The following is a 13,291-nucleotide window of genomic DNA, read 5'->3' on the forward strand; positions in this document are numbered from 1 at the left end:
AAAGATCAGTGCATATATGAAGATTACTTTGTCACTATGGCAGGGCACAATATAACCTATAAATGTCTTCAAATCCTTTAATTCTGGGTCACTTGGGTGTCTCAATAGGTTGAGTGTCCCACTCTTGATTTTGACTCAGGTTGTGATCCCAGGGTCATGGGATCAGACCCGGAGTTGGGCTCTGTGCTGAGCATAGAACCTGCTTGGGATTGTCTCTCTCTCTCTCATTTTGCCCCTCTCCCCCTGATCTCTATCTCTCTAAAATAAATAAAATGAAAAAAAAATCCTTTAGTTCTACTTAAGAAATAAAGGAGCAGTGAGGGGTTAAAGGCAGAGTAAAAAAAAAAAAAAAAAATGGCTGCCCTCTTACTAAGCTCTGCTAAGTCCTGAGGCTTCTGGAGAACCTCAGCCTTATTTTTCACACACCATGATCTCTAAAGGTCATTCGGGTATTTGGTTTATGAAACAACATTCCACAATTTTTAAAAAAAGTTGTCATCTATCCAAAAGAATATGTAGCCCTCTCAAAAGTAAGTTCAGCCTTTTCTGCACTTTTGGATTTTTAATTATGAGTAATTTTAAGGACATATTTATTAATTTAATGATGGTGTACCTAGGTTAAACAGAACATATTTACCTTAGAATATTTATATATTTACTGCCATCTATAGTTTCTTCTTGAACCATTGTATAAAGATTTTAGTATAAAATTGATTTTATACCAGTTCTTAACTGGTGCTTACCTACTACTACTCATTGCCTTTAAACAGACTGAATCTACTTTCTTATGTCTATGCTTCCCAGAAAGTTCTATTAATATAGCACATAGCTAGCAGAAGTTGTGAAAGAGATGGGTTGTGGCCTCATCAATGCTGAGTTTTAGGGAGACTTACCTGAATGGAGTCTGTGGGAAATAGATTGCAGAGAGAAACAAAGAGCATGATACTTCATTTCACAGGTTTCCCAAATGCCATTATTTCTTTTATGTTTACTTTTAGAAATGGGTTGAGTCTTCTAAGGCCGATCAGATAGATTCTTAACATGGTCACTGTCCAACAACTAAGATAGCAGTTGTATAATCTTGGGCTAGACATATAAGAAGTTGTGGGCTGTTTCCTAATTTGTAAAATGGAGTTAATGGATATGCACCTTATAGGATTGTTGTAAGAATTAAACGAGTAAAAAAAAAAATCTCTGTAGGTGTATTTAGGGCAAGACCTCACACATAATAAGTGCTCAGTAATTGACAATTATTAACATAATGAAATCTAGGCAAAATATCATAGGGTCACAAAATCCAACCCCTGGTTCACAGAGGGCACTCCATGATTATTACTCATGCCCTTTCTCTTTCACCTCTGGAAGGATCTAGTTGCCCAGACTAAATCAGACTAGTATCTGCATATTCTAAAATCATCCAGAACCATGTGGTCCTGAATCTCACTAAATCCTAGACTAAGCTGATTTATTTATATTCACAAAAAGCACCAATTCCAGCTCTCTCTTTTCTGTCAGCCATGGCATCATCATGCTTGCAGTCATTGGAAATAAAGTTAGAAATCAGTTTCTTTTATTCTTGTCTTTCACCTTTCTCTCATATAGTCAACCTATCACTGAGCCTTGACATTTTTTCCTTAAAATATCTCTCTCGGATTTGAGTTTTTGTATCCATCATTCACAGCCCAAGTGCAAACTCTTAGCACCTCTCAACTAGATTAGAGTCAGAATCTCTTGGCTTATCTCCCTAACAGAAGGTACTTTTCCTATAATGCAGGCTGCAAACCACCTCCAGAATCATCTTCTGAAAATACTAGTTTGTTATCATATGCCACCTTCAGCACCCTATAATAGTTCTGTGATAATAAATGCAGCCCTCACTTCCTTTTACCCGACCTGGTTTTCATTTCCTCAAATATCAGCCCCAAACCCAAGCACATGACGTATATGTTATTCCTTTCTACACACAGCCCCTGCTGTAGTCGTGCATAGCTGTGGGCAGTCCCTTGGGAGGGCCATGCTTCCCCCTTACCTGTTATTTTACTTACTTTATTCCCTTGACTGTACCCACCTTGAATTCTAACTGCCCCTCAAAAACCAAATTAAGTTCCATATCTTCCTTGAAATTTCCCTTGACACTAATTACTCTCTCTCTCCTTTTTAAAAATACTCTCTATACATTGAGTCAATACCAAAATGAAAGACTAAATGCTCTCCAGTGGTTTCAGGTCTACGTACTGAAGTTGTACACACTGCCAGACTACAATGTGATTGAGCTCCTGGTCAAAAATAGACACTTCTACCTAATCACCTAAAGTACTTAACAGAGTATTGAGGTTAGAGAAGGTCCTCAATAAGTTAACTTAATCACTGATATACTCGTCTTCTTAATGTTAAATATTGAATTTTAAGTGCACATCCTAAATTCTGTTTTTTTTTAAAAAGATCATCCTATACTACCTAAATCTGCATCAACTATGCAAGTAAGTTTACACAAATACTAAAGGTAAAAACTCATTTTAATACTTCCTTTTTAGTCAGCAGTTGTGGCTTCTTGAAATGATACTTTTTGCCATATTGTAGATTGTAAACTCTTAGAAAATAGTTTTATCTCCTGTTGCAAACCTTACGTGAAAAAATAAAAACAGAAAACTCCTAAGTAGGAATAGTGTAAACTATCTTCTAGCATTTATGAAACCGTTTTATTACATTTTTATAATTCAATCAGTCATACTAAATATGTTCATTGATTCTCTCTTCCTTCTCTTGTTTACATTCTCTGATCCCAAGATCCCACTATTTATACGTTTTCATTTCTGTTGAGAGTTTATTTCCTTGACATTCTATTTAAAACAAGTTGTAATTTGCTCCTCATTGTAGTTAAATGTCCCTGGTCAGGTAGAGCTCCCCAGGATAGGAGGGTGATATATTTCATTTGAACTTGACTAAAGAAAGCCTATATTGTGGCTATGAATTATTTACTTTTGGTATCATGAGTGCTACTACATTATTAGAATATTAGGCCACCAGCAGTAGTGTTTAAAGGTTTCCAATACCTTTCCAACAGGAATATTTATGCTTTAGCAAAAGCTTGCATTAAAGCAGCAACCTGCACTTGCAAAATGTTAGAGATAAAAGGGTGTGTAAACCAACAGCGTTTTTGTAAATCAAGTCCCTTAGTTTTGCTTTGGAAGAATGACTTACTTCTCTTCTTTTCCTCCAAATTAAAATGAAAATATATTTCCTATTTTTCTTCCTTTGACTTCTTAAATTCCAATGCTTTCTTTTCAATAGAGTACCCCAACTCTTTTCTCAACTCTTCCCTGTAAATACACACACACACACACACACACACACACACACACACACACACACAAACTCTCACGTTTTCTTTTTCTTCCTAACTTGAGACAGCTTTTCCCAATAAACATAGATCTGGCTGTAAATTAGGTGCTATTGGAAATTGTCATAAACTCTAAAATTATTTCCAAATCTTTAATTCACTTCCAGGAAAAGCTGGTTCGTATTTTATGAATTTTGTAGATAAAGGTCTGATTCCCTTAACTCAAATGGGAATTTCTGTATATATAATAAAATGACCTATGCGTTACTCTTAGAAAAAATTGCAAACACAACCATAAGCACACATAAAAACATTTAAAAGAAGGTAACAGTTTCCTATCTCTGGGCTCTATTGGCCATTTTATTGAAGACCTGGGATTCATCAATGCTCTAGTTTATTTGTATTCTTGATGAGGATTTTTGTATTTACACTTTTGGTGATTTGGGATCTGGGTTATCTTTAAGACAATTTTCAGTCTTCAGCAACTTATTGACACTGAAAAGGACTCAGCTGTGTCTTTTACTGATATGCTTGTCTGTAAAATGTCATGGTGACAAGTTTAAGCAAATTGTTTTTGTTGCTGATTATGTTCGCTTTTTTCATTTTTAAGATTATATTGAAAAATAACATACATGCAGGAGAGTTTAAATGTCCTAAGGGTAGAGCTCAATGAATTTTGCACAAATGAATGTTCCATGTAACAAGAATCTGATCAAGAAATAGAACATTACAGTAACCTAAGATTTCGTGTGAAGGGAAGGAAGGAAATTTTAAATTCTTTCATATCCTATTTTCTGGACATTTGCTGTTTTTTAATAGACTTTTTATTTTTAGAGTAGTTTAAGGTTCACAGCAAAAAAATGTTCACTTTTAATCTTGATAAATAGTGCTGAGAACTATGTATTATTATTATTATATTTGGCTTTCACATTTTATCCCTTGTCCTCAAGTGTATCTCTGAGCAATACAGTGAATAAACTAGATCTGCTGTACAAATTTGACTTACAGCTTTCAGAATGATGAGAATGATTAGCAGTTCCAACATGGTGTCCTCAGTTTTGACACTTTTGGCTTCATACAATGTCATGGTGTCTATGGCCACCCAAATATATTTAGCAGCTATAGGATTCCAGTCTTTAAAAAAGGTGTAAGGCATCATTGCACATTATTAGTTAATATAGACTTTTGGGGTAGGAGAATTTTCTTGCACTCTGTGTCCCTATTTCACTGACGATCATATAGTTACCAACTTTCTCATAGTCTCTGTTATTGGCCTATGTTCCTTTAGGATTCTACCTCACAGCTGACTCGATAAACCTCAATGATATGAGCCATGTGACAGGCAAACTGAAAAAAAACCCTTACTAGCTTTATTTAGCACTTCTACTCTGAAATCTCCAACCCCAGATATGAAGAGTTATTCCCTGTACATACATTCTGTTGAGCTCATCACTGTGATTCTACTGGAGTCCTTAGTTCTTTCTTTTTGGATGGAAAACAGGTAAGGAAGAAAGAGAGAGAGAGAGAGAGAGAAAGAAAGAAAGAAAAGAAAGAAAGAAAGAAAGAAAGAAAAAAGAAAGAAGTGTCATTAAGTTTATGTTTGCCATCTCTTCTTACATCTGGTAACACTCAAATAACTATACAGAAAGCTCACTTGTCCTTTACCAGATCAGTTGCAAATTGTTGGAAGCACATGGAATGCAGGTATGGAGGAGGCTGAGGCCTTCAGATAGCACATCTGTGGTCAGTGCTGGCAAGAGATTAGGAGTGCCCTGCCCCTCTGTCCTTCAGAGTCACGTGTGAGGCTTTACAAACTTCAGTCAAGACTAAAAATTCAGTGCTTTCTCATTCTGTACACACAAGGATTTTTATTATATATCTTATCTCTACAAAATAGAGGCTTCTGAGAGTCTGCATTCTCAGTTTTAAAGAGGTTGTGCAGGATCAAAACACAAGAGCTTTTTTGCTGTGACACCCTACTAACACATGAGTGTTAAGACTCATCGTTTGTGTTTGGTTTGGGTTCAGTTTTCATAGTGATGGATATATTAGTTTCCTAAGACTGCCATAACAAAATGCCACAAAATGAGTAGCGTAAAACAACAGAATTTTATTCTCTCATAGAGGCTAGAAATTTGAAATCAAGATGTCAGCAGAATAATACTCCCTGTGAAGGCTGTTTGGGAGAATGCTTTCTTGCCTCTTCCTAGCTTCTGGTGATTGCCTTCCATCCTTGGTGTTCCTTGGCTTATAACTGCATCACCAAATTTCTACCTCTCTTGCCACATGGCCTCTTCCCTTCATTGCTGTCCCTCTATGTCCAGATTTTTCTCTCCTTATGAAGTCACCAGTTATTGGATTAAGGCTACTCTTACTCCATTAAACTTCATCTGACCTTGAATACATCTACAGAGATCTCTCCAAATAAGCTCACATTCACAAGTATCAAGAATTAGGACTTCAACACATCTTTTGAGGAAACCATTGTCCATTAAGTCCACATCCAAAATTCCAGGGCCATGGTTTATTCCAAGGAAATTGACTAAGTCCAATAATTTAATAATATATTTCACCAGTCACTAGTTCTAATTTGAAGTAACTATGCATTTTCATTTGCCAAATTAGAATACCCATTTATTTAGTTCTATTTTACATGTAGCTTGACCTTCTTTATCTTCAACATCTCTTACTTTTTGACAAAGATCCTCAATGCTTGTTAAGAAGATTAAGCCACTTTTGGGAAGGGGTTTACATGTCACTGAGAAGCAGGGCTGCTAATGATGGATGAATGTATAAAGGGTCTTTCATTTCATATAATGTGGCCTGATGTGCAGTAATTACAGTCCAAGTAGTCTTAAGTCAGGCAAGGAGGTAGTATGACAGATATTTTAGATTCAAGGGCAACAGAAATACACCTTCAGTAGATTTCTGTCACCGACTGTAAATCAATACTCTTTAGTTGTTTATGTTTGATTGCTAATTAACTGCTTACAAAGGTAAGTTTGTTTTTGAAATTAATGTAGCCATGACTTCAATGGAGTGACTTTTGGTCCCAAACTGAAAAAGTGATGCAGCTCTGCTTTTATTTTGAACTAGGCATGTTGCTTTATTAACATGTATAATTGTTCTAAAGTATTAATATTTTATGTTAAATTTTATATTTTAATAATTTTATATTAACTTTGTATGGTGCGGGAGAGGGAGAAATCCCTAGATGCCTTTAGCAAATTTGTATGATTCCAATGATAACTACCACCTCAATTTTAAAAATCACTATTTAATGCACTAGGTTATAACCTTAATTTAAACCTGTGACCAAGATGGATAAAAATATCAGTTTCGTTTCATACATGTTGAAAAGTAAATAACACATTATGTAATTATACACTAACTTAATGTAGAGCTGATAGATACAATATAAAGATAAATTTTTATCATCATAATCATCTTCTTATATTTATATCCTGCTCCTACTGAGATGAATCTCTGGTTACATTTACATATTGAATTACAAAGTTAAAACTAATGATGGGATCAATTATGCCCCATACTGAGCTGTGCACTTTGGAATGACTTTGAGAAAACAGGAGGGTCAAAAAAAAAAAAAAAGCATCCACAGCACACAGTGGTTTCAAGATTATGCTAACAGATAAGCAAAGGAAGGACCGTAGTAGACAACAATTTGTGTTTGTCAAAGAAATCAGGTTTTTATTGGTGTAAAGCCTAAAGTATATTTTGACTATAAATATTTCTGAGAATTAGAAAATATATAGGCTGGGTCACAGAAGTTCCTAAATGGTTTATTTAAGGTAGATGTATAAAAGCAAATGTAATATGAATCGCTTTATGGTCATCTTAATTGTTCTTGTAATTCCTTTGATGTATTGTTAGTGTATTTGCTGTATCTCAGTTGAAATACCTGCTGTACGTTTACTCTTGTCATGCCAGAGTTGATAGTGTCCTCTTTCTACTTTCCTAGCTGCATAATAAATGTGCTTCTCATCTCAAACCTGAATGTGACTGCGGACCTCTGAAGGACCATATTTTACCACCCACAACAATCTGTCCAGTAGTACTGGTGAGTTTTTCCTTCTCATCATCCTGCTATAACTTGGGGTCTCTATGACTGACTGGTACACTATACCACTAAATGCTTCCAGAGCTAATTTTCCATTGATCAAGGCAGAGCTCTATAGATCTAAAAGACCTCATTACTGCGGAGTAGACACCTTTGTCCACTATATTTCCTTTTCTCTTCATGGCACAATAAACGTTTTAGTAAGGTATGCTCTAACTGAAGCTGACTAAGGCTTTATCACTTAGTCATGCTGTACTTACCAGAAATTGTATAGGCAGAACACTTCTACATTTTACATGTTTTATAGATCTAGCTTCCCAGAATAATGAAGTTATTCTTATGGGCAATTTTGCTGGGGATGCACATTATATATCTGCAACGTTGAGTTCTCTTATCTAGGTCAGAGGCTACCTAGAATGAGGACACATACGCTGAAGAAAGTTATGCACTGCCATTAGGTGTATTTTATTTTTTATTAGTGAACAGTAAATTTAACTATCTGCAAAATACTTAATTAAATAAATGTGCAAGTGGAAAATGTGTTAAGTGAGGTAACCCAGAAAAAAAGCAAACCTTGATAGAGAAGCAGATATTTAAAGATGATATTCATTTTACATTTCAAAATCCAAATTGTGTCTAAAGTTTAACACTTATTTTACAAAACAAACTATTTTTTTGTATATAATGCAATCTGTATTTTTTAAAAACTATGGAAATTAAGTGGCTGGAACTTCAGCTTGATATAATAAAAATACAACAACTAAAAAATGTTAGACAAATACTTTTCTAAAGGTCAATCTAGAAATTAATCAAATTACTCAATTTGCACCCACTTATGATTCATTTTGTAATTATCTGTAAAATACTGGTTGTATTTTAAATGTCTTTATTTAAAAAAATTATTTAAAACTCCTGATTTTCTCAAACTACAATATAGAGCAAAAGAAAATACCTCCACCTTGCTGAGGATAGCAATAACCGATTCTCAATTTCCTTTCTTTGTGTGTGATTTATTAGACATCCTGTAGCAAATAAGATTAATTAAAAATAATGAATGCCATATAAATATACTTTACATTTTTAGATGAATTGGGGTGTCATTTTATTCCTTTAGAGTGTTATCTTAAAGAGAAAGGACTTGTAGAATTTTTACATGTTTTCATCCTTTTTAAAAAGTATAGTAATTTTACTGGTTTTGTTGCAGATCTCAGATTTTAATTCTGAGAAGAAATTCATTATGTCATCCTACCTTCTAGCTACCTATGTAAAACCCATTCAATTTATTGAAACAGTGGACTACTTCTTTGGTCCACTTATATCAGCCTCTGGTCACATAAAGTTAAGCATGAGATGTATTCTTTTTACCCACTATCTTTTCTTTCTTTGAGAGAATCAAAGGTAAAGAACACGTGTTACACAAATATTCTTGTCTTTTAGCAATCTTACAAACCCTCTCATCATTTCATTGTTTTTTTTTTAGATACTCTTGATTCTGAAGATTTAATTTCAGTCATGAAATCTTCCTTCAGTTTTAATCATCAGTTGTATCTCAACACTTACCATTTTCTCATTTCCTTGGTACTCTCTACTCTGAAATACGTGGGCACTATTGACCTCTTCATCCTTCATGAATGCCTACCTTTCACTGACTTCCATTATACCACATTCTCCTGGTCTTTCTTCTCCTGGTTTCCCTGGAGACTTCCTTTTTTATCTTTCCTGGCTTTCATAACTTCCTCCTGCTCCGTGTTGGTGCATCCCGTGCTCAACCGTCATATGTCACAGCTTTTCACTCTTAACATTCTTCCCAGTGGGATCTTGTTTATTTAGTTGACTTCATTACCATGTTAATTTATATACAGTTCATCCTCCATCCATAGGTTTGAATCTCAAATCTATGAGGCTGCAACTTGAAGGTCCCATGTTGTTTTACATGCCCAATATATTATTAGTATTTAATGTAATAATGATAATTCATATATATTGAACATATATACCATACCAGCTACCATGCTAAACAGGTTAATTCATTAATTCAATAAGTATTTATTGAGTGTCTAGTTGATGCCACATAGTATTTTAGGCAGGGGGGTAAAACAGTAAAAGCTAAATTAAATCTTTGCTTTTGTGGGGTTTTCATTCCAGCAATAAACAATGAAATGAGAAAATTATTTCCTACCTGGTTGTATGTTAAATGTAAAAGACAAAACTGAAACAGGAAAAAAAGAGAAGAAATGTTGGTGCTGCAGTTACGAAAGGGGTGGTCAAGAAAGAGTTCAGTAAGGGGATAGTGGAATGAAGAGTTGAAGAATGTGAGGGAGTCACCCAGGTGGCTTACTAGGGATGGAATTTCACAGAGGAGTCACCAAGGAAGAACGAGGAAAGGCATAGAGGCAGGAGAAAATGGTCATATCTGAAAGGCATCAAGATTAGTGGCTGGGCCTAAGTGAGAAAGAAGAATAGTAGAGGACAAGCTCACAAGTATCACAAAAATTTTCATGTCCTGTGGGGCAATTTAGGCCATTTTAAGATCTTTAGTTTTTATTTCAAGTGAGGTTGGAAGCCATTAGAGGATTTTTGACCAGAAATATGATTTATATTTTAAAAAGAACAATCAAACTGGTGAGGGGGAAGCAGTGAATGAAAACATATGTGACACTTCTCTCTTATCAGAGAAATAGGAAGCTGGGTCGTTACTGAGAGCAAGGAAGGTATAAACTGTATGAGAAGTTTGTGGATTGGGAAGAAGTTACACAACAGGCACCTAGAAATGTGGGAGCTTAATGGATCAAGGAAATGCCATTTGATTGGCAGGGAACAATGAGCAGCCACTTGTTAATCATCATAGATTTAGAGTAAGACCAGTAAACTTGGATGAGTATACTTCTCTGGTCACATTCAGTCATATTTCTTTAGTTTCAATCTAGCTCCAGGAGTAGAATAGGTATAACCTAGCCTTAACAAGACTGTTTTGCTAAATATGATCCAAATAGAGAGTAACCAAGGAATTGAGACTATATGCAATGGAATGCTTATAAGGATTGGTCATGGAAGTTAAGCTGGGAGGTAAGGGAAGTAAGAACGTGAAGAGTGAGGCACAGTAATGGGTGTTAGGAAGAATATCTTATGGATCATAATTGAATCAAAGATTGTTGAAGTCAAGGTTACTGGTGTGAGGTTGTGGGAGCGAGCGGAGTCACAAATGGAGATTATGAAGGGGTTGTGGTTACTGGTAATGATATATATGAGTTTGTTTAATCCTCATAGTGACACCGTGAGATCAATATTATAACTATCTCCATTTTGTATGTGAGGAAACTGGGAAACGGAGTTTAAGTAAATTTCCTATGTCACATGGCAACGAAGTGGCAAACCAGAACTGGAACCCAAAAGTGTCACTCCAGAGCTTGTGCACTGAACTCATCATTATTACCCCTTTTCCAAATCCCGAAATAGGCCTTCTCCTATTTATCTTATCTTGGTGACTAGAACATTCATATCCCAACTTTCCTAAGACAGAAACCTTAGAATTATCATTGCTTCATCTTGAATATCAGGTTGGTCATTGGGCAGCCTATTCTAATATTCTTAATCCTTTCCTTTTGTTCAGCCCATCCATAACGGCCTCACATGCCACTATCACAAATTGTTCTCCAGGATTGTCCTAATGGCACTTACTGAATTGCCTCCATTCCGTACATTCTTCATTCTGCTTCCCGAATCCACTTGCGAAAATGCAGTGTAATATTTTAATTCCAAACTATCTAGCATGGTGAGCAAGGCTTTAACTAGATCAACTCATCCAGTCCTTCATATGCCAATTACTCACTAGAAATCAAGGATGATTTGAACTACTGTAGTTCTCTTAAGTACACCTGCTCTTTAAAGCCTTTGAAGTTTTGTGTATCTTAATAAACCAGCCTGAATCACTTTGCTTTAAAATTTCCCCCAACTTGCTAAGTGGAAATTAAAGGTTACGTTCTTGTCATGGAATAGATCCTATTAAACCCATTAACTATCTAAATACTGATACTTTAAACAAATTAATACAGTTGTTCTGCCCATAAAATTGCTTAATTTTTTCTGGCTGATGGGCTTTGAGACATTTCAGTTTTTAAGCTATCATTTTATATCCCAGGATAATTCCACACCACGTCACCTGTTGTAAAATTATAAACTTTTACTTAAAGAAAATCATTAGTCTTTTTTAATGTTTATTTATTTATTTTGAGAAAGAGATCACAAGTGGTGGGGGGGAGCAGAGAGAAAGAGGGGGAGAAAGAGAGAGAACCATAATCAGGTTCCATGCTCAGTGTGGAGACTGATGTGGGGCTTGATCCCACAACCACGAGATCATGACCTGAGCCAAAATCAAGAGTTGGGTGCTTAACCAACTGAGCCACGCAGGTGCCCCCAAAATCATTAGTTTTTCAAAAATAATATAATCTTGTTTTTGTTTTTTTTCAATAACAATTTCCTTCTTAAAAAATTATGAGACCCATTTTCTCATGCTAATGTCCTCAAAGAAGAACAGGTGAGGTTCAGAATCACTTATTGCAAAATGGCTGTGAATATCTTCTCTATCACATTCCAGGAAATATAAAATGAGGAACTTAAGATACCTATTTTTGTTGAGGTTTTTTTTTTTTTCCTTTTCCTTAACTGTATGGTCAGGAATTGGTTATTGAATAAGTGGTATAAACAATATGGAGCCCTGATTCCTGGTTGAAACATCTTAATAATATAAGTACAAGGTCTATAGCAGCAGTTTTTTTGATATTTTATAATGTCTTTTTTAGGTTTTTTTATCTCTTAAAAAATCCTACACCAAATTTCTCAGCCCACCAATTACTCCTCAACACTTGTTACTAACTTTAAGTTAATGATTCAATTGATATGTGTTCACCTCTTTTGCAGATTAGCAAGGTAAGCATCTTTTTTTCACTGGTGGCACGTTTTTATTAGCATATACTACAAATGGCCTCCACACATAATTGGTCTTGATAGTGCCTATTGCCATAAAAATGGATTAAAACCAACTACTCAGAAATTAAAATTGAAATGTAACCAGTAACTCTATACATCAGATATAATCACTGTTTTCTGTGATTGAAATTGGTATCAGGCATATTTTGAAAGTATTATAAAAAAACACATAGCTTAAAATTTATATAATTTTGAGATTTTGTCAAGATGTTCTATGGCTGTGTTTGCATACTGATAATGCTTTCTTGCAAAAATTTTCCAGCAAAAATGATGACATTCGTGGGCCATTTATTGCCATATTGAAGAAAATTCAGAACTGTTTACAAAAGCAGATTTCTTGAAGGCCTTCCTTCATCCTACCTCCAAGTGATTCTATTCAGTGGAGACTCTTGATAAGCAACTTAATTTCCATAAAAAGCCATTAATTCTTCCCAATTGATTGTTAAAATGAGTATTTCTCCTTTGAATAAAATCCTTTAAAAATTCATTCTTGATTCTTGCTATAGATTGCACTCAGAAATTTCTGTTGTCCAACCTCATAGTGACAATGCAAAATAGAATTGTAATAATTGCATGTAGAACATGGCTTGATATGCTTGAAATCTATCTTTTATGTTCTAAATTTAACCTCCAACCAAAGACAGACTTGGTCCATTTGTTTTAGTCCCTTACTGATTTGCTATAATTAAATGTGAACTCACCATCATGGCTTCAGCCTATATTGAAAGACATTTTAAAAATCATACAGAACTCCTTATTGTCACAAAAAAAGCTATATTTTTAGAGATGCCTTCATTACCTAACAGAAATCCTTCTCAGTTCTCTTTATCATGGTTTTCTTATCTTTTGGACACTGTGAGTCTTATTACTGTCATGATTTATTTTCT

General features: G+C 34.9%; 1 protein-coding gene across 13 annotated transcripts in view; it reads left to right on the plus strand.

Moving 5' to 3' along the window:
* Positions 1-13,291, plus strand: part of DGKB (diacylglycerol kinase beta) — a 788,048-nt gene that overhangs the window by 289,368 nt on the left and 485,389 nt on the right. For all 13 annotated transcript variants that reach the window (XM_053218395.1, XM_053218393.1, XM_053218397.1 and 10 more), the window contains one exon: positions 7,320-7,418. In XM_053218395.1, coding sequence (XP_053074370.1) covers positions 7,320-7,418 — 99 coding nt within the window. The remainder of the gene's footprint in view (positions 1-7,319; positions 7,419-13,291) is intronic.

Source organism: Acinonyx jubatus, chromosome A2, assembly GCF_027475565.1.
Source record: "Acinonyx jubatus isolate Ajub_Pintada_27869175 chromosome A2, VMU_Ajub_asm_v1.0, whole genome shotgun sequence".
Classification (NCBI taxonomy): domain Eukaryota; kingdom Metazoa; phylum Chordata; class Mammalia; order Carnivora; family Felidae; genus Acinonyx; species Acinonyx jubatus.